Below are 22892 nucleotides of genomic sequence, written 5' to 3' on the forward strand. Positions count from 1 at the left end.
GGACATTGTAAAGCAGCTTTTTGAAAGGGAAGTCGCTAACTAAGTCGCTGTAAAGGCCCCTTTACACACTGAGACTTTCTAGCGATCATGCTGCACAGTGGGAAACAAAGGACCAAAGAATGGTCCTGAGAGATGTGTAGTGATCAGCAACCTAACAGCAGGGGCCAGGTCGCTGATGTATTTCACACACTGCAATGTCGCTGGGGAGGTCGCTATTACGTCACAAAACCGGTGACGTTACAGCGATGTCGTTTGCGATGTTGCAGTGTGTAAAGGGGCCTTACCTGTGTTTAGAAGAGCCATCGCAGGGTCTGGGAATACAAATTCATCACAATGTTTAAAGCTGGGGTCACACTAAACGACAGCGACAACGACGTCGCTGTTACGTCACCATTTTCTGTGACGTAGCAGCGACCTTGTAAGTCGCTGTTATGATCGCTGCTTAGCTGTCAAACAGCAGCCGAAGCAGCGATCATAACGACAGTGCTGCAACATGTGCACACTGAGCGCTGGCTCCCTGCTCTCCTAGCTACAGTACACATCGGGTTAATTAACCCGATATGTCCTGCAGCTACATGTGCAGAGAGCAGGGAGCCGCGCACACTGCTTAGCGCTGGCTCCCTACTCTCCTAGCTACAGTACACATCGGGTTCATTACATGATGTGTACTGCAGCTACATGTGCAGAGAGCAGGTGCCGGCACTGGCACCGTGAGAGCGGCAGAGGCTGGTAACGAAGGTAAATATCAGGTAACCACCTTGGTTACCCGATATTTACCTTGGTTACAGCTTACCGCAGCTGCCAGATGCCGGCTCCTGCTCCCTGCTTGCTTCATTTTGTCGCTCTCTCGCTGTCACACACAGCGATCTGTGCGTCACAGCGGGAGAGCAACGACCAAAAAATGAAGCTGGACATTCAGCAACGAGCAACGACCTCACAGCAGGGGCCAGCTCGTTGCTGGATGTCACACACAGCGACAGCGACGGGACGTCGCTGCAACGTCACAGAAAATGGTGACTTAGCAGCGACGTCATTGTCGTTGTCGCTGTGTGTGACACCACCTTACTCTGTGGACACAGGACTCAATCTCTCAGAAGGATTTATGACTCATTATAATATCTGAGAGGTCAGCTCCAGAGACTACAAGGGCACCAGGCCTCTGATCCTACATAGATATTGGGACAATAAAACTCACACCACTAATCAAAGCTAATTAAGGATTCACTTTCCAAGCTCAGTGTTTGTTTATTTAAATGTCCTTTTACTATGCATCGCTCTGCCCTGTTTTGTGTATATATTTGTGTTTCTTCAGATATTTTGTCATACCATGCCTGAGGAAGAGACCTGAGATGTCTTGAAAGCTTGCTTTATAACATCATATTTTATTTTTATTTTAGTTAGCCATTGAAAGGTATCAGAACTACAACATTTTAATTTTGTTTCTCTCACTGAGAGCAATCAATCATTTTTCAACTGGCTTACACGGTACCAAAACCTTTTTCTTTTAACTATAGGTCACATAGGCACATTTAGTTATCTGCTCTGTGAGCATACCCTCCCCTTTGCATATTGGGTTAGCGTAACCTCTGTGCAGCTGACATAGTTTACAGCGAGCACCCTCTCATTTCCATAACCTCCGTGAAACCTTCATGGGTTTTTCCTGGTTTCTTTACACTGTGTGACTTAGCACAGCTGAGTGTTACTTCTTTTACTTTAAGTTGTTGTGTTTTCTATGTCCTCTAGCAGCGGCATATCATCTCCGCACAGTGGACACCGGGTTTTGTTTGGACTTTATTATTTTTGAGTTCAAACCGCCAACCATCCGTAATATAATGTAAGCATAAAGATGCAGTATCTCCATTACTATTTTAACATATTTCCAGATAGCCTTGGAGACTTCAACAAGGAACAAGATTAGAGGTTCCACCATGTTATGAAGGTGATGGTGGAGAGATATCAAGGCAGATGGGACATACACATGATGGCAGACTACTACAATCTCAATGTGATTGTCCTGACAACACACATAAAAACAAATTACATGAACAGTGTTTTTTGAAACACTAACAATTAATAAATTAATTATTATTATTGTATTATTTAATCGAATTTTACATAACTTTTTCCTGTCAATGTTTGATATTTTAAAAAAATGATATGAATTGTAACAAAAATAATAATGTTCCTGCAATTCTGAGTTTTTTAAATTGTGTTATGTTAATTTATTAAATAATTAATATTTCAGAAACTAGAGCCAATCTGGCAAAACCAAAGTCATATTTTTAATCAGCACCATAAACTTAATATAAATCTGTTCAGACATCGTTGGCACAGTCACTGTATACCAGTGATTTGTCTGTAGGTTTGATTATGCACCATTACATTGGGGTTCCATTTGAGGCTCAGTCATCAATTTTAGACTTTATATTGTTGGAAATACTGTTATTTTATTACCTTTAATATTATATTTCAGTAAAAATCTATTAATTTTTTATATTCTGGACTGTGATACTTTGTCCCGGTGCACAATTTTCTCTTTTTTTTTTTTGCATTTGTTATTTTTGTACGTTGGTATGTTGTTGGGTACATTAGGCTATGTGCACATGTTGCGTTGTGTCCATGCTGCAAATTCTGCAGCGATTTGGGCAGTGCATGTGCACTTCAAATCGCTGCAGAAACACTGCATAATGGATGCAGTGTCTGCAGAAAAGATGCCGATTTCATGCGCTCTGGATGCTGCCTCTCCCATAGACAGAGTGGGAGCAGCATCCAAAGCGCACCCAATAAGTGACATGTTACTTTTTTAAGCGCAGCGATTTGGATAAAAATTTCAGCATGCAAATCACTGCGCTCTCAAGTGCAACGTGTGGATGGATTATGCACAATCTTCATAGATTGTGCTGGTGATGCAGGATGCATGCGTTTACCCTGCAGTGCAATACGCAGCGTAAACGCATTAAATTACGCAACGTACGCACATAGCCTAACACTCATCATTTTCCAGGAGTGCAATTTTGAGGGATTTTTTTCCCCCTGTTGCTATAGTGGGCCCTGTCATGACTTTAAACTATATGTCTTTGTTTTCTGTATGCTTAACAAAGCAATAAAAGTTTAAATTTGAAAAAAATAAAGTTGTACAATGTCACGAACCACCGGGGGGGTCACTCAGAAATCCCCCGCGCTGGCTACCAGTACGTCACAATCGGGGGGTAACAAGTGGGGGGTCACCCCTCCTTTATACCTCCCGACCGACAGACAGAGCACGTGACGCGCTCTCTAGCGCCCCTCTTATAGTCAGGCCAATTATGGAATTGCCCGACAATAAGCAAGGAGGCCGCTATACTACTTATGCCGATTATTGAAGGGTCCCCGGTGAGAGTAGGGTATATATTCCCCCGACCTCCGCGGGCGGAATATATAAAACCTCCCCGAATCTCACTGGCCTCCCCACAATAATCCTTGGCACAACTCGCTGCCACCAACCGCTTCACGGTAACTATTAGCCGAACACACAGACGTGGGATTCAAGATCGAGATAACAGAACAGCCCAAGATTAATTATATAATTTAATCGGCCTAGAGCCACACTAGAAACTACAATATATACAATAGGGAATCTACAGAATATACATATGTCAGAGTACAGTTACAATCAAAGCATGGGTTACAAACAGGCATACACAGTTCCAGCAGTTACCTTGTGCGTCTGGCCACAGGGGGGCGCTGTAGGCCAGGTTTCTAGGATCCTTCCCACAGATGTTTCCTACACGTGACCCCCAGCGAAAGAACACTGGAAAATGGCCGAAGTAGGGTTATCAACCTGGGCAAATCCAGGTCCCCTCCTACCTTAGTGACCTCAGAGGGAGCACTGCTCCACCCCTGGCTGGAGTTATGGACAAAATCCACAACATGGAATATGGCCATAACTTGGCCTGGGAGCGTCGTAGGCGGACGCCGACGCTCTCATTGTGACAGCTATGAATTTAGCTACAGAACGAGAGGACTCATGACTTGTCTACTAGTTCCCCATTGGCTGATATCACGCCTGGGGTATTTCCCCAGGTCCTGCTCCCATAAAAAGGGTGTGCCAGCATCGTCCGCATGCGGAGACACCATTTTTATGGTTGCCATATTTATCGGAAATATGGCTTGCGAGATATGAACCATTTTTTACTGGAGTCGTTCTGTCTGGATACTTCCATAGCCTTGCTAATTAGATAGCAGCCCCTACTACAGGGTCACGGCAGGGAGTCATCCTGTGTCCATTGTTCCCACATCATCTCATTTCCATATCACAGGAGATGGCTGTTGGAGGTGTAAGTGGGATGTGACACCTTCCCAGATGGTGGACATTGAGAACAAGAAGGGAGGGGGCACTGCCATGGAGTGATGAGAGCGATTATGACTGGAAGTCATAATTCATCTTCATATCCCAGGCTTTGCCTCACACCTCCCCCCTTTTGAGGGCGCTAGGGGGCAGCACACTCCGGTGTTCCCCCGTGCGCCCGTCCGCGACCTCTCCTTGTCGGGACAGCCCGTCTGCGTTACCGTGGTCCCGGCCCCTTTTGTGGCGAATGGTGAAGTTGTATTGCTGGAGCGCAAGGCTCCATCGCAACAATCGCCCATTCGTCCCAGAGACAGTGTGTAACCAGCTGAGGGGATTGTGGTCCGTCTCCACGATGAAGTGGCGCCCGTATAGATAGGGTTGCAGACGCTGCAGGGCCCACACTATGGCCAGGCACTCCTTTTCCATCGTGGAATAGGCCACTTCCCGTGGTAACAGCTTCCTGCTCAGGTACAAGACTGGGTGCTCTTGGCTCGCAGAGTCCACCTGGCTGAGCACCGCACCGAGGCCGAAGTCACTGGCGTCGGTCTGTACTACAAACGGCCGCGTGAAGTCGGCTGCCTGTAGCACTGGCGGGCTGGACAGGGCGTCCTTTAGGGCCCGGAAGGCTGTCTCGCAGTCCATTGTCCAATCGACTGCAGAGGGCAGCTTCTTCTTGGTGAGGTCCGTCAAGGGCTTTGCCAGGCTACTATAGCATGGAACAAACCTCCTATAGTACCCAGCGGTCCCCAAGAAGGACATCACCTGCTTCTTGGTCCTGGGGGTGGGCCAGGATGCGATGGCTTCCACTTTCTCAGGCTCGGGCTTCAGTGTTCTCCCGCCTACCCGGTGACCGAGGTACTGGACCTCGCTCATGGCCAGCTGACACTTTCCCGGCTTGATGGTCAAACCTGCCTGGTGGATCCGCCTGAGCACCTGTGCTAGATGCTCTAGGTGATCTTCCCAGGTGGGACTGAAGACGGCAATGTCATCCAGGTACGCGGCCGCGTACCCTTCAAGTCCCTTGAGCAGGGTGTTGACCATCCGCTGGAAAGTGGCAGGGGCATTCCTCATCCCGAATGGCATCACCGTGGACTCGTACAGTCCAAATGGGGTAATAAAGGCAGAGCGTTCCCTGGCCTTGCGAGTCAGGGGGATCTGCCAATATCCCCGGCTCAGATCCATGATGGTCAGGTACTGAGCCCCGGCCAACTGATCGAGCAGGTCATCGATGCGTGGCATTGGGTACGCATCGGCGACCGTGACAGCATTGAGCCCCTTGTAGTCCACGCAGAACTGAGTGGTTCTGTCCTTCTTAGGGACGAGGACTACAGGCGAGGCCCAAGCGCTGTTGGATGCCTGGATCACCCCCAGCTTCAGCATCTCGTCAATCTCCTGGCGCATGTGTTGCTGCACCTCCAGGGAGACCCGATATGCTGAACGCCGGATCGGGGGATGATCCCCAGTGTCCACGTGATGGACAGCCAAGTTAGTCCTTCCGGGCTGAATGGTAAACAACCCCCGGAAGGGGTGTAGGGTGGCCCACAGCTGGGACCGTTGGTCCTCCAAGAGCTGGTGGCCAACCTCCACATCCTCAATGGATCCGCCTGCCCTAACCTGGGCTAGCATATCCAAGAGGGTTTCCGCTTCTCCCTCCTCGGGCAGGTTGCACACGGGGAGCGCACATGCCTCCCGCTCATGATGTGCCTTCATCATGTTCACATGGAAGGGCTTCCGCCTTCCACGGGCAGGGTCCAGGGTGACCAGGTACGTCACAGGGTTGAGCTGCTGGTACACGAGGTATGGGCCTTCCCAGGCTGCCTGAAGCTTGTCCTGTGGTACGGGGACCAGTACCCACACCTTTTGACCCACTTGGTAGGTCCTCTCACAAGCGTTCTGGTCGTACCAACGCTTCTGATCGGCCTGGGCTTGAGCCATATTGTCGTGTACCAGTTGCGTCAAGGCCTGCATTTTGTCCCGGAAGCGCATGACATACTCGATAACCGACACTCCAGGGGTGGCCAAATCCCCTTCCCAAGCCTCTTTCACCAGAGCCAGGGGGCCCCGCACACGTCGCCCGTACAGGAGCTCAAACGGTGAGAATCCTGTTGAGGCCTGTGGAACCTCCCGGTAAGCAAATAACAGGTGTGGGAGATACCGCTCCCAGTCACGCCCATGGGAGTCGACCAACATCTTAAGCATCTGCTTTAAGGTGCCATTAAACCGCTCGCACAGGCCATTAGTCTGTGGATGGTACGGGCTGGCCACCAGATGTCGCACCTGGACTTGCTTACAGAGGGCCTCCATCAGCTGGGACATGAATTGGGTCCCCCGGTCAGTGAGCATTTCCTGGGGAAAACCCACTCGGGAGAAAATCTCCAGCAATGCGGTGGCCACCTTGTCAGCCCGAATGGACGACAAGGCCACTGCTTCCGGGTACCGGGTGGCATAGTCCACTACCGTCAGTATGAAGCGTTTCCCGGAGCTGCTGGGGATGGCCAGCGGGCCGACCAGATCCACAGCCACCCTCCTGAAAGGCTCATCGATGATTGGCAGAGATACCAGTGGGGCTTTGGGGTGTGGCCCCGCCTTCCCCACTCTCTGACAGGTTTCACACGAACGGCAGTAGGCAGCCACATCGGCCCCCATTTTTGGCCAGTAGAAATGCTGGTTTAACCTGGCCTTGGTCTTAGCGATCCCTAGGTGTCCGGCCATCGGAATCTCATGTGCGATCCGCAACAACTCCGTCCGGAACGGATAGGGTACCACCAACTGTCGGTCCCTGGGCCACGCCTCCGGTGAACCCTGCTGGACCGTGGCCCGGTACAGCCGTCCTTGGTCCCAGACCACTCGCTCCGGGTCCGAGTCCGAGGGAGGCTGTGCCGCCTGCTCCTTAAGAGCTTTCAGGCTGTCGTCAGCTTCTAACGCTGCCTGAAACCCCTGACTAGATGTGGCCAGAATCGACGAGACTGTCACATCTTCGGTCAGTACCCCGGGACCTGGGTCCTGGCCTCCACCTGACTCGGCTGCCACTTGGTCAGGAGGGGAAGAGCTATCGGACCTCCGGGAGGCCCCTTGGCTTCCAGCACTCCCACTGCGGGTGACAGCGGCCACAGCCGCTGCGCCCGTGGGTCGTGCCTGCTCCTCCTCCGTTCCTGACCAAGTCGCCGGTTCAGGCAGACCTACCTGGCTTCCTGACACCCCGGTTGTGGGGGAACCATGCACCGAGATCTTACCTGGGAGCACTTCCGCTCCTGGACCGGCCCCAATCTCACCTGCCTGTTCCCCTCCTGCAGCAACAGAACCCCGCTGTGAAATCTCTGGGGACCCCACATTTGCTGTGGTAGCCCCCACCCCACACACTGGTCCTCCCCCTGCAGCACCCTGCTCTCTGCTTATCCCTGCAGAGGGCAACAGATCCCAGCTCACAGGCTGATTACTTGTAGAGGCATTGTCACACCTTTCTCTGACCCCCTCCCCTGTCACAGCTGCAGCTGTGTGTGTGTCTATGGTGTCTATGCAAGCAGAAATATCAGAGTTCACTCCCTCCTCCCTTACATCATTCATAGATAACACATTAACATTGTCCGGAGGCATGTCAGTACTGGCTGAAGGTTCAGCCCTTGGTTGGGGCCCAAACTGGGAGGTTATCTGCCCCAAATCTGTCCCAAGTAGCACGTTTGCGGGGATCCGATCAGTTACCCCCACCTCCCTCACCCCTCGCCCTGCGCCCCAGTCCACATAAATGTCAGCAACAGGCAGCGCCGGGTCAATGCCTCCAATCCCGGAGACAGCGAGGGTTTTTCCAGGGATCAAGTCTTGGGGGGACACCATCTCAGGCCGCACCAGAGTCACCTCCGAGGCGCTGTCTCGCAGTCCCATGGTCACAGACCGGCCGACGGTGACAGGTTGGAAGCTGTCCAGGGACCTACCACCACCCCCACCCACACAATACACCTTGGGCGGCCCTTGGGACGGGGACGGAGCCGGGGCCTTGGGACGCTGAGGGCACATGGCCTTGAAGTGTCCAGGTAGGTTGCACTGGTGGCACCGTCTTGGTTCTGCCACGGGCCTGGAGAGGGGAGTTGAGGGGGACACCCCCTGCAGTCTAGGGGCAGGTGGGGCAGTCGCAGAGTTCATCTTACCCCCTCTCCAGGTGCTGCTGGTGGCTGCTCTCCTGGCCTCAGGAGCCCGATTGTTGGTGTAGTCATCGGCCAGGGCAGCTGTAGCCGTGGACCCCTTTGGCTTCTGGTCTCGGATGAACTGGCGGAGATCCTCAGGGCAGTTCCACAAGAGTTGCTCCGTGATGAACAAGTCCAGGATCTCCGGTCCGGTGGAAAGCTGCAGGCCTTGGGTCCAGTGGTCGGCAGCTCGGGCAAGTGCCCGCCGGTGGTCAGCCCAGGAGTCCTTTGGTCCCTTCTGTAGGCTCCGGAACTTCTTGCGGTAGGACTCTGGAGTGAGGTTGTACTGTTGGATCAGGGCCCGCTTGATGGTGTCGTAGCCCTGATCTGCCTCAGCAGGCAAGTCCCCAAGGATATCCAGGGCCTTACCCCTTAAACGGGGGGTCAGGTATTTGGCCCACTGGTCCTTGTCCAGATGGTGCTGCAGGCAAGTCCGTTCAAAAGCAGTCAAGAAAGAGTCCAAGTCTCCATCCTTCTCCAGCACTGGGAAGTCCTCAACACGGACCTTTGGAAGTTTGGTGTCTTGAAGGTCACGTGTGGCTGATGAGGGCCGGAGCTGAGCTAGCTGCAGCTGGTAGTCACGCTCTGCCTGGCGCTCTTCACGTGCTGCTTGCCGCTCCGCAGCCTCACGCACTGCTTGCCGCTCCGCAGCCTCAGCGTCACGCGCTGCCTGTCGCTCACGCTCGGCCATGAGTATCTCGTAGGTATCCCGGTCTCCAGCCTGGAGAAGGGCCATAGCCATTTGAAGAAGGCTATCCGAGCCTCCCAGGCTCGGTGGAATGGCACGTGGTGATCTGCGGCCCGCTGCGGAGCCTGGTGCTTCACTGTCCATTGCAGAGCGGAGGGCTGGCATCTGGCTCGTTGAGGACCCTTGGGTGAGCTGCTCCTCATCTTGTCCATAATTGCCAGGTTGTGCGCTGTCCTCTGCAGAACGGTTTTCTGGCGTCGAGCTCCTGGAGGGCTCGTGGACAACCTCCTCATCGTCTCTGGCCTGAGCATCGGCCATTCCTTTGGCTTTGCTCCTGGTGCTCTCAGCCATTGTTGCAGACTTTGGTCACTGACACAGAACTGACACCTGATGCCTCCACACACCTTACAGTATCTGCACTCTGACACTCTAGTGTTGAGCTGGTCTGAAGACCCCAGCAGCCACAGCTGCTGCAGGCAGTCTTTAGTGTCTGGGAGTATGGGTCTCACACTCACACACACTATTATCTCGATCCCACCGCTTGCCACCAATATGTCACGAACCACCGGGGGGGTCACTCAGAAATCCCCCGCGCTGGCTACCAGTACGTCACAATCGGGGGGTAACAAGTGGGGGGTCACCCCTCCTTTATACCTCCCGACCGACAGACAGAGCACGTGACGCGCTCTCTAGCGCCCCTCTTATAGTCAGGCCAATTATGGAATTGCCCGACAATAAGCAAGGAGGCCGCTATACTACTTATGCCGATTATTGAAGGGTCCCCGGTGAGAGTAGGGTATATATTCCCCCGACCTCCGCGGGCGGAATATATAAAACCTCCCCGAATCTCACTGGCCTCCCCACAATAATCCTTGGCACAACTCGCTGCCACCAACCGCTTCACGGTAACTATTAGCCGAACACACAGACGTGGGATTCAAGATCGAGATAACAGAACAGCCCAAGATTAATTATATAATTTAATCGGCCTAGAGCCACACTAGAAACTACAATATATACAATAGGGAATCTACAGAATATACATATGTCAGAGTACAGTTACAATCAAAGCATGGGTTACAAACAGGCATACACAGTTCCAGCAGTTACCTTGTGCGTCTGGCCACAGGGGGGCGCTGTAGGCCAGGTTTCTAGGATCCTTCCCACAGATGTTTCCTACACGTGACCCCCAGCGAAAGAACACTGGAAAATGGCCGAAGTAGGGTTATCAACCTGGGCAAATCCAGGTCCCCTCCTACCTTAGTGACCTCAGAGGGAGCACTGCTCCACCCCTGGCTGGAGTTATGGACAAAATCCACAACATGGAATATGGCCATAACTTGGCCTGGGAGCGTCGTAGGCGGACGCCGACGCTCTCATTGTGACAGCTATGAATTTAGCTACAGAACGAGAGGACTCATGACTTGTCTACTAGTTCCCCATTGGCTGATATCACGCCTGGGGTATTTCCCCAGGTCCTGCTCCCATAAAAAGGGTGTGCCAGCATCGTCCGCATGCGGAGACACCATTTTTATGGTTGCCATATTTATCGGAAATATGGCTTGCGAGATATGAACCATTTTTTACTGGAGTCGTTCTGTCTGGATACTTCCATAGCCTTGCTAATTAGATAGCAGCCCCTACTACAGGGTCACGGCAGGGAGTCATCCTGTGTCCATTGTTCCCACATCATCTCATTTCCATATCACAGGAGATGGCTGTTGGAGGTGTAAGTGGGATGTGACACCTTCCCAGATGGTGGACATTGAGAACAAGAAGGGAGGGGGCACTGCCATGGAGTGATGAGAGCGATTATGACTGGAAGTCATAATTCATCTTCATATCCCAGGCTTTGCCTCACATACAAGATAAAAATACAAACATTAATTCACATAGACAATGCTTTATTATGTAAAAACAATAAAAAAAACACACAAATTGGTATTGCCACATCTGCACTACAGAAACAACACTTAATATTACAAAAAAACTGCATTTTTATAACATTATGATTAAATTACAAAATATACACAAAGATTAACCTATGGTCTCTGTGCAATTATTATTACCTCTACAGGGGACTCCAAAATTCCAAATCCTAAATTTTCAGAAATTACGAATGCTTTTGTGATCCAAGTAGTGATGGTATCTGGCACAACAGTATCTATTTGTAGGAAAGAGTCTTGTCTAAAAAATAGAGAATAAATAATCTGTTCTTTACATATAGATCATACTAGCTACAAGGCAAAAGTATATAGCAGATTCTGAGAACAAACAGTAGATACATGCAATGCACGGTTACATTTTACCCTGTATTAATATTCTCCCACATCCATGTTTCAGGAAAGTAAGATCTGATACGGGAACCACCAAAGTTGACAGAATGCCAGGTGGGCAAGTCCCCTCTACTGTCATAATGTGTTTTCACCACTGCAAAAAAAAATGAGATTTTCTGAAGTTATAATAAATTCATAGTCTAAAGTGAAAACATATTTTTTACTCACTGAAACTAGAGTTGCATTTGTTAGAAATAGACATTTTCCCTGCAGTCGTAGTAGTGAAAGTCAAGTATTCATAGACTAGTCAACGTTTTCAGGACAAAATTAAACACACACAATGACTATAGAATCTGAAAATTTTCCAAAAATGTAAGTTGTGGTATTAGTATTGCAAAAACTATATCTAATTTAAGAAAAAAAGAAATATGGCACTCCTGAAATCTAAAGGTTCTTGGATAGGATCCAACACCGTAGATAATGTAAAAAGAGAATCTGGCACTCAGAATAATGCAAAGTATTTTAATGTGGTCCAAATGAATAGTTTACAAAAATGACGTTTCAGTTAAAAAAATGACCTTCATCAAACGTAAATACTCGAAGAGCTACATCCGAGCATACAATGAAGGCAGAGCGCAAGGAGTTGGCGATTAGGATGGCAGGTGATAGTGGCGATGCTGAACGCCAACCCCTTGCGCCTTCGCTCACGGAATGTTTACGTTTTAAAAAGGTCCTTTTTTGAACCAGAACATCCCATTTGTACACTATTCAGATGGACCACATTAAAATACTCACTTTGCAATATTCAAAGTGCCGGATTCACTTTTTACATTATACTATATCTAAATTAATTATTATGTCAAGGATAAGAATCCAACAACCAGAACATCAGTTCAAGCACATACAACAAATGATTAAGATCCATTTGGCACTCTAAAAGTATAATTCCCCTTTGCCAAAAAGGTTTTTTATTTTCATGAGATTTTTCTTATTTGCAAATCTCTATAAATGATCAATTTTCAAGACATAACCATGTATGGTAGAAGAAAAAACAAACAAACAATATTTTAAGAGATGAGAAAAGAAAAAAAAGAAAATACGATTAAATAGCAGCCTTATCAACTCCTCTAAATTGTCATGTTCGATCACAGTTTGCGTAATCAGCTATTAAAAGAATTAAAGAAGCCCTCACATGATTTCTTTTTTTTTAAAAATAAATCTGTGTACATATGTACAGTACAGACCAAAAGTTTGGACACACCGTCTCATCTCTAGAACAACTGTTAAGAGGAGACTTTATGCAGCAGGCCTTCATGGTAAAATAGCTGCTAGGAAACCACTGCTAAGGACAGGCAACAAGCAGAAGAGACTTGTTTGTGCTAAAGAACACAAGGAATGGACATTAGACCAGTGAAAATCTGTGCTTTGGTCTGATGAATCCAAATTTGAGATCTTTGGATCCAGCCACCGTGTCTTTGTGCGACGCAGAAAAGGTAAACGGATAGACTCTACATGCCTGGTTCCCACCGTGAAGCATGGATGAGGAGGTATGATGGTGTGTGGGTGCTTTTCTGGTGACACTGTTGGGAATTTATTAAAAATTGAAGGCATGCTGAACCAGCATAGCTACCACAGCATCTTGAAGTGGCATGCTATTCCATACGCTTTGCGTTTAGTTCGACCATCATTTATTTTTCAACAGGACAATGACCCCAAACACACCACCAGGCTGTGTAAGGGCTATTTGACTAAGAAGGAGAGTGATGGGGTTCTACGCCAGATGACCTGGCCTCCAGTCACCAGACCTGAACCCAATCGAGATGGTTTGGGGTGAGCTGGACTGCAGAGTGCAGGCAAAAGGGCCAACAAGTGATAAGCATCTCTGGGAACTCCTTCAAGACTGTTAGAAAACCATTTCTGGTGACTACCTCTTGAAGTTCATCAACAGAATGCCAAGAGTGTGCAAAACAGCAATGAAAGCAAAAGGTGGCTACTTTGAAGAACCTAGAATATAAGACATATTTTCAGTTGTTTCACACTTTTTTGTTAAGTATTTCATTCCACATGTTTTAATTCATAGTTTCGATGCTTTCAATGTGAATCTACAATTTTCAGAGTCCTGAAAATAAAGAAAACTCTTTTAATGTGAAGGTGTGTCCAAACTTTTGATCTGTACTGTATGTAGTGTAGTGGAATTATGTTAATATACTCATTAACCACCACCTTCTCCCATATCCAGCGCCATTCTGCTCCGGTTCTCATGCCATCATTGCACTTCAGACAATCCGGCTCACTCTATGGTTTATGCGTGAGCCAGAAGTCTCTTTTACAAAGTAAGTCTAATGTACCTCGTTCTGACGCTATATAGATGTTCATTGTAAAAGCCACTTCCGAGTCACACAGAGAGCAGTGTGAGCAAGAAAGTCTGCAGAGCTGTGACGTCACTGAGAAGAGGAGCATGATGGAGCTGTACACTGGAAAAGGTGGTGTTAGGTGATTATATTAAAGCACACAGTATACTACATGTATATACACACAGATTTAGTTAACAAAAAACTTTATTGGGCTTCTTTAACTAAAGTTTGCTGAGCAATATATACCCAGGTAAAGCACAACAATGAGAATAAGCGTGTTACATCCAAAATACTTGGTAGGATAGGAATCATCCTATCTTGCAACATAACTGTAGAGGGCTAGGCCAGGGTGCCCAACCAAGGACATATTTGTGTATAGTATTACATTTTGTATATACACCTCTCAGTTATGTTATTTTACAGTTGGAGGCAGTGTAGGAATCCAATGAGTAGCCGGCGACTTTATCACCTTAAACACTGTAGGAGAAACAACAACAAATACAGAATATACGTAATTACTTACCGGTAATGTGTTTCTTTCTGAACCCATGACAGCACCACGATATAAGGGTGCTGTCATGGGTGCTGGAAAAATTAGGGTGTTCCTTGATGCCAACTGTCCTTGAGGTGGTATTGATGATGCACACATATTACAAAGGCCATGAAGATGATAAATTATAAATATATATAGAAAAGAAGTGTTAAACCTTATAAATACATTCTATAAAATGGCTCTAAACCCATGTGTAAGAGCACTCATACTTGGTCTCTTTGGAGATGCATTTGATTTTTTCCAGCACCCATGACAGCACCACGATATAAAGGTGCTGTCATGGGTTCAGAAAATACACATTACCGGTAAGTAATTATATATTTTATGTAGTAGTCTCGGTGAATGGTATACTCTTTGTTTAAGAAATAACTAAGATAGTGTCTGAATGTCATAGAGAAAGTTTTGGAATTAGTTTCATTGTTCCTTTAATTACTGCTCCCACTTGCCCATTGACTATATTAGAAACTTAATGAGAAGCTAACAATAAATGTTTGTATACATAAAAAGAAACAAAAAAAAAAAAAACGCTTAGTAATAAATAGTTTTTTAACTAATGTTTGGGTACTGGATGCTTGCAAGCAGATTTCAGTGAGGTGTCCATACAACTTTATAACAAAAAAAGACAGTTGCACATTTAAAAACTGAGATACTTAGCATATAAAAAAAGCCAGCTTTATGTGAGCCCTACAGCCAACATCAAGGTGTATCTCTTAATGCGAGGCTCCTATCTACTCTAATGCCTCTCTTTGGGTTAAAAAACCCTCCAATTTATGGGTGGAGAGAAACTTGCTAAAAAGTAATTAAAATTGCCTAATTCTGATGAGAAGGAGTGCTCAATCAGAAGGCATGACACCATAATATAAGTAAAAAAACTGATGGCACTTCAACTTTTTACTTCCATACAACCTTAGGCCTTCTTCACAAATATGGTACCGTGTTATGAGTGTTTTGGATCAATGTGACATCAATGTGTCCATTTTTACATCAGTGTCATCAGTGTTTTGCATAGCCAGGTAAAAAAATAAAAAGATTGCAAAGCTTAATCTATACTTTTCAATGTTAAACACGAACAGGACATTGATCACACACTGATGCCATCCGTGTGTTGTATGTGTTCTTCATGATGCAATAGACTTGAATGGACCCTTGTCATTCAAGCTGCTGGAGAATAAACAGAAATGTCTCGGTGTGTTTTGCATGATTACATAATGCGTATAAAAATACAGACATGTGAGCAGCCCCATAGGTTATAATGGGTACTTGAGGTATCCGTGAAAAAAACAAATATTACACGTACTGGAACCACGTACAAGTGATGAAGCCATTATTCTAAATTGATTCGACATGCGTCCGGAGAAGGCCAAGAGTGATGTTCTCATTTAATTAATTAAACTTTTTAATGCTTTTCTAATCTGTGTTTTGTAGAACATATGTAGCACAGAATTAATTATTAACTTGTCTAATCATTAACTGATTTGAATCTCAACTTATTGATTTCCTAAATTTTCCTAAATATGGGACTAATGGCTTATCAAGCCACTTATTTAAAACTCTAAATGTATCGATTATATTCAAGCATAATGGAATTTTTAGCATTAGTGTTTACAGACTAATGGTGACTTGTTGTAACTTTACAAAGTCATATTGACTACTCCTTGCTGCCCTCCTCCGATAGGATATACAAACGAAAATTACACATAACAGAGCACACTGTGGCTCCGTCTGCATCATTATTGTCAATGTCCTGGTTGTCGCGTATGCCTCAATAAAGTTTTTCTGGGGGTTCAGAAATAAAATCCAATGGATCTACTTTCCGCAGGAGAAAATGCTATGTGACCCCCATCTAATTCTGTCAGAGATAAAACTAATTTTAACACTTACATAAGTCATAATCATCTTCTTTCTCAAGGATGGCATCAGTAAGTACTCCAATATTACACCTCTATGAAAAGAAAACACAGAAAGACCATAAATCAAAATATTATCAATAATGAGATATACCATATACTTACAAAAACTAATTCGTTTATAATTATAGATTTAATAGAAATTTGATCTATAAAATACATAGAGGCATTGGTCAATTCTAATCAGAATTTACCTATTTTTAGAATTGGCCCCATATTGGGCCAGTGCAAATGAGGGAATACATCACCAATAAAACCATTGTTTTACTAATGATCTTCATTGATAGCTTTGTTGCCAAGATTTCTGTTAGCAACAGCAGGATCTGTTAGTAGAAATACAGCTCATAGCAACATTCACAGTAAGCCTTGCTGCCAACACATGCTCTTTTGGGGTTAAAATAAGACATTTGGTAATAATAGTGTAGCGCCTCTGAGGCGTCAGTCGCCACAGGGTACTACATCTCACTTAAGGTGCAGTACTCATCCCTGGTAAGGAGAGGTTAATCGCTGGTGATTCTCACATTCACAAACCAGACACAGTTAGGTGCTTCCCCACAGTGGGGATGGCCTGGGTTAGATAGGGTAGTGGCAATCATGAAGCATGGGACTTTCCCAGTCACTAGGACAACCACCTGGGGGGTGGCCACCACTTGGGGAAAAGGGAAGCAGCATCTACACACTTAGTCAGTCAACCCCGGGCAGAGCTTGGGGTGAGGAACACAGTTGGGACCTCATCCAATCGTCTTTTACCTCACACTTCTGGAAGCACCATTGGACCCGCGGCTTGGAGCAGGTAGCTCAGCCCGGGTTCTCTACAGCTACACGGGATTCCAGGGTCTGCAGAGAGTGCAGGAAACACCCGTAGCCTGTTCCACATTCCACATACACCGGTATTGGAGGGACCCCGACCAGAAAGTACTCACAGTGGAAACACCAGCGGTGACCTCAAATTGCTCGGGATCGACTGGGGCCCAGCATGGCAGAAACCGGTACTCCAGGAGTGGCAACCAGGACTGTGAGTAAAGAAACCTTGAAACTGCAGAGACTATGTCCGCCTGTCCTTGCCATCGCTGTCACCTTGCGCTCGGTGCCAACGGTCACTACTCCCCTCATCATCCTCCCCGAGGCCCGTAATGCCTGTTGGGAGCAGGACCATCTTTGCTGCTACAACCATCCACCCTGAAGGACAGCGACAGTAGCAGCAGCTAATCCCTGGCCACGTACCACAGGTGGCGTCACGAGACAAACTATCACCATCATCCTCCCCTTTTATTGTACGCCTCAGGGCCACGAAGCCAGGCAGGGCCACTTGTGACATCCCCAGACCTGACATCACCAGCCCAGCGACGAGTATACAGTTAACCCCTTGCCCCGTGTGTGCTACAATGGTCCAGGATAAATCTTATTTCTGCCAGCAACAAGGATCATTCCCATTACTTTCTCACTTCAGACATTGCAAACTAAAGATCATTCATTGGTTGATTGAGAAGTTGTTGTATATAAAGATGCCTTAAATGTGTCACCGAGAAATTGTCTCTTTACTCTCAACTAGTTTTATATCAACTGATCTTGTTTCCTAATTCACAAACTCCTTTTACCTTAATTATTCACAGCACTATTTACTGTATGTGCATTCATGTATAATATAATTCAGTAGCATAGCTCAGGGGGGCAGCCAGCCAAGGCCCCTGATTAGCATCCTTCCTTGGTTGATCGACTGATTGACAGGTCATTTGCTCTGGTTCACTTACCACTTACTTGTCAATTAGACAAGGGAAGGTCCTGAAAGTTAGGAAACACAGCAGAGACAGAGAAACTACATCACACCCCAATGAACTTCCAGACTGAACATCAAAACATGATGTTCCTTGCTACAGCAGCTCTTTTGCATCATAAAGGTATTTATCATATTATCTTTTAAAGGGCTATGAATACTAACAGACTTACTGTAAAAATGAGCAATGTGAGCAAAGTTAAATCAAGAAAATCTTTTAGGAAATTAATCACTTATTTATGACATTTGTTATTCCACTTAGTTTCACAAAGAAATATAACCACTATTCCTGATACATAGTCAATGTTTTGTAATATTTATTTAAATCAACTTGGTTACTTGTAGTGATTTTCTTTAAAAGAAACTGTGAACCTGATATATGACTTTCCTGTACTTTTAAATTACCCAACAATTATTACTTAGCATTATTACTCAAAAACAGCTTAATTTAGGCTAGCATCACAATACACTGCTGAAACGACACCAGTATGCAGGGTGAGTATAAGCTTCTTTATTTTAATACGGCCAAACATAGGGAATTCCCCACCCAGCTCTGGATTCTACTGCTTAATTCACAATTCCTTTGGTGTGTAGTTTCAAACAAAAGAGCCATGGTCAAGCAAGAGAAGGCATCACTGGGGGGGAATGGAGCTGAATTGAAAGATGTGAAAAAGGACTGTTTAGCTAAAGGTCATGTCTTTAAACTGTCACTTTATGAAAACACACTGACAGTTCCACGCCAACTGTCAAAGACAATAAACCGGCATGGGAAAAGGTGCAAGGACCCATTTCTTCTGTCCCCGCTCTTAGATTGACTGACTGACCATAGCATAATCATGCAGTAGGTGCTGAAATATTAACACCTCCTTCACTATAACCACCGAAGCTTGGAACAGCTGATAGCTGAGCACCACTCCTGGCTGATTAACCCTCCAGATGATGCAATCAAAAGCAATCACAGCTTTTCGAAGATTGTGGGAGGGAGAAGTTTCCCTCTGTCACCTCCATAGGCACAAAATCACAGGGAGCCGATGGCTGTAATGGCACCCAGAGGTCAAGAAATGACCTCCTGGTGTGCCAGGTATGGTGGCCTGTTAGATCCAGCCCTAGATAGGATGCAACAGGCATTCTGCCATTGAAAGTCTCATATACTGCAACACATGTCTATTGTAATACATGAAACCGGTGATCAGAATAATAACAGTTACACATATCACCGGGTCCAGAACAACATGATCTATAAAACTGTCACACTATTTGACCCTTATAGTGAACACCAAAAAATAAAAAATAAAAAATGTGGCAAAAAAACTATGCTTTTTCATCATAACGCTGAAATAAAAGAGAAATAAAATGAAGTCAAAAAGATGAATGTTAATAAAAATGATATAGCTGAAAACGCCATCTTGTTCCACAGAAAAAAAGCTGCCATACAGCTCAATTAGTGGAAAATAATAAAACTACAGGTCTCAGAATATAGTAATGCAAAAACAATACTTTTACTATAAAATTGTTTTGACTTGTGTAAAAGTGGCAAAACATACAAAAATATATAAATGTGGTAATGAAATTGCACTCACCTGAAGAATAAAGCTCTTTTAATTTTTACCACACAGTAAAAGGCATAAAAAATAAAATAAAAAAAAATAATTTCTGAATTGCTGGTTTTTGTTCATTCTTCATACCAAAAATCAGAATCGAAAGCAATCAAAAAATATTATATCAAAAATGGTACTAATAAAAACATCAACTCATCCTGACAAAATCAAGCCCTCACTTGATTGACTCTGACAGCAGAAATACAGAAATATTATAGCTCTCAAAATAAGGTGATGCCAAAGCTATTTTTTTTTGTAAAAAAACATTTTTTAGGGTGTGATAGTAGCCAAACATAAAAAACACATACAAATCTGGTATCACAGTAATTACACTGACCCGAAGAATAAAGTTGTCTAATTATTTATACTGCATGGTGAATGGCATAACAAATGTTTATTCTTCCTCCAAAAGATCGCAGTAAGGCTTGGATCACACTCATCCTGTGCTCTACTCTGAACGCTTACATAGGGGTTTCCATATAAATCTCTGAAATACACAATTCAGATGGAACCCCCAACAGTAGATTCCCTATAATGAGGCAGATGGAAACACTTTGGACTCTCAATGACCTATGACCGTGAGAGTCTTTTTAGGCATACATAAAAGTGTGGTTCCCCACCTCTTTGTACACATCTTAAATGCTGGATAACGCTGAACAGAAGCCACACAGAAACTAAAGAATCTCTACTGCTCCATTAATGAATGGATCCCTCAAGGACTTTATATAAATCTTTTATTTTGTAGATTTAGATGGAAACACTGATGTAAGTGGTCAGAGTAGAGTACAGGATAAATATGAACTGATCCAAAATGTTGTGAACCCCAAAATGCTACAATAAAAGCTTCTTTTCAACTCACAAAAAACAAGTCCCCACTCAGGTTCCTCTTGTGATAACAGAAATATAGGGGCTTACACAATAATGGTAGCAAAAAGGCTCTGGAAAAACGCTATGGCTCCTCCCCAAAAGAAATTCACTAAAATCTGTGCTGGAATGCCCCCCTCCCTTCTGAGCCTGACAGTGCAACTAAACTGCAGTTATCATTTGGCATTACTGTAGTGAGGAGATACTATTTAATTTGTGTGGTGCAGGTCTCCAGAAGCTCAAGCTGGACACAACATACGGGCACTACAATATAGTTTATTTCTTTCACTTACAGATTACTGATGGGAGGTTTCATTGATGCCTCTCATTACTAATCTAGAGCTTAGTTGCAGCTGTGAGCTGTCATTAAGCCCTAATTAATACGATTGACACTGCACCAAGGAAATTGGAATGAGCTGGGTAAAGTTCCGGGATTGCTGCAATAATGAAATAACCATGGGCCTCCCCAGCCTGAGAATACCAGCCCCCAGCTCTCAGCTTTATCATGACTGGGTTTCAAAATAGGGGTGGACCGCACGTCATTTATTTAAATTATTTATTTAAATTATTTAAAAAAAAAAAAAGCCATATGTGATCCCTTTTAATTTGAGACACAGCCAAGATAAGCACACTGCTGGGGGCTGCAAGCTTGTAGCCGTATGCTTTATCTGTGCTAGGTATTATAATATGGGGGGACCCTTTGTCAATTACTTTTTTTTTTACGCCAAAATAGGGACATACACAGAGTATGACAGTGCAAGCAGTCAGACACACTGTCACAGCAGTCATAGATGCCGGGACTGCCAGCGAGCATGGGAAGCAGTACATATGCATGAGGTTAATGAGTGTCCACAGAATTAGCATTAAAGCCTCGCAGGAGAAATTTTAATATGCATGGTTCAGGTCCCCTTAGATTTATATGGAGACTGGTGTCCGGCCAGATATTCGGGATCAATTCCGGGCCCAAACCATTTTTTTTTTTAAAACTCAGTTGTACCCTCCGATCCCGGGTGCACCCATCACTAATTGTTTGTCTGTATGTGTCACACTAAATATGGAAAATAGAAAGAAAAGAAAGCTTAAGAACCAAAATTGTTGAAACATATTTACAATCTCAAGGTTACAAGTCCATCTCCAGAAATCTTGATGTTCCTTTGTCCACAATGTGCAACATAATCAAGAAGTTTACAATCCATGGCACTGTAGCTAATCTCCCTGCACATGGACAGCAGAGAAAAATTGATGAAACGTTGCAATGCAGGATAGTAATGGATAGAAATGGATAGAAAAAAAGCACAGAAGAGTTCTGAGGTTGCCAGCAATGGGTGTGGATCTAAATTTCATTAAATGCCTGTGGAGAGATCTTAAATTGCTTTTAGGAGAAAGTGCCCTTCAAATATGAGTGATCTGGAGCTTTTTGCAAAAGAAGAGTGGTCCAAAATTCTAGTTGAGAGATGTGAGAAGCTTGTTGATGGTTTTAGGAAGTGATTGATTGCAGTTATTTATTCCAAAAGGTGTACAACTAAATATTAAGTTGAGGGTACCAACAGTTTTGTCAGGTCCATTTCTGGAGTGTAGTGTGAAATTATGTCCAATTTTTCGCTATTTTTTTATTTTGTGTTGTTCCAATATACACAAAGGAAATAATCATGTGTATAACGTGAAATTGCAATATTTTTCAGGAAGAAATACTTCATTTTTTGGATTATTTCAAGAGTGCCAACACTTTCGGCCATGAATTTATGCCTAAAGGACACAATTTAAGCATGCTTCTGAGATTATCCTATGCAAACCTCTAGGTACTATACAATATACTAAATATATTTTTTTAATATACAGACATAATGCCATCATATTCTGAATAATATTAAAATATAGGCTAAATTATGTAAACAGCCACATCCAAGATGAGCAAATCAATTCTGTACATTTGTATGAATTTTTCAAAATTGTCGATTTGATTCAGATAAATTTTCTAAAATGTTTATTACCATGTCACAGATAGTATAAGACAGAGAAAAATGATTACAAGATGCCATGTGCAGTCCGGTGGACTTCACCATAGTGCCTTGCAGTTACCTTACCCTGTAGCACAGCCAATCATGAGAGGCTTATGTCAGTGGACACAGATGTCTTATAGCCAGTATAAAATTGCAAGTAGAAGCAGCAGCTGCAATTTTGTGGGAAATTTTAATAGGAGAGATCTTATGGCTCAGTCAGAGAGATTAAGTACACATTATGAATATTAGTGTATATAGATAAATTTAATTGCAAGAAATTGATAGAGAATGGAGTAACTGACAGTGTTTAATGCAGGGAGCTGCTGCAGTCAGTTGTGCAATTTACTCAATCAATTTGCTCTTGCACAGCTAT

The 22892-nt window shown here is 44.9% G+C and overlaps 1 protein-coding gene across 1 annotated transcript in view; it reads right to left on the reverse strand.

Moving 5' to 3' along the window:
- LOC142296516 (CD109 antigen-like) overlaps positions 1-22892 on the reverse strand; it is a 474860-nt gene that overhangs the window by 224119 nt on the left and 227849 nt on the right. Inside the window, exons 17-19 of the mRNA XM_075340204.1 lie at positions 16258-16318; positions 11503-11623; positions 11263-11380 (exon numbers count right to left, since the gene is read on the reverse strand). Of these exons, the coding sequence (XP_075196319.1) occupies positions 11263-11380; positions 11503-11623; positions 16258-16318 (300 nt within the window). The remainder of the gene's footprint in view (positions 1-11262; positions 11381-11502; positions 11624-16257; positions 16319-22892) is intronic.

Source organism: Anomaloglossus baeobatrachus, chromosome 3 (assembly GCF_048569485.1).
Source record: "Anomaloglossus baeobatrachus isolate aAnoBae1 chromosome 3, aAnoBae1.hap1, whole genome shotgun sequence".
NCBI lineage: Eukaryota > Metazoa > Chordata > Amphibia > Anura > Aromobatidae > Anomaloglossus > Anomaloglossus baeobatrachus.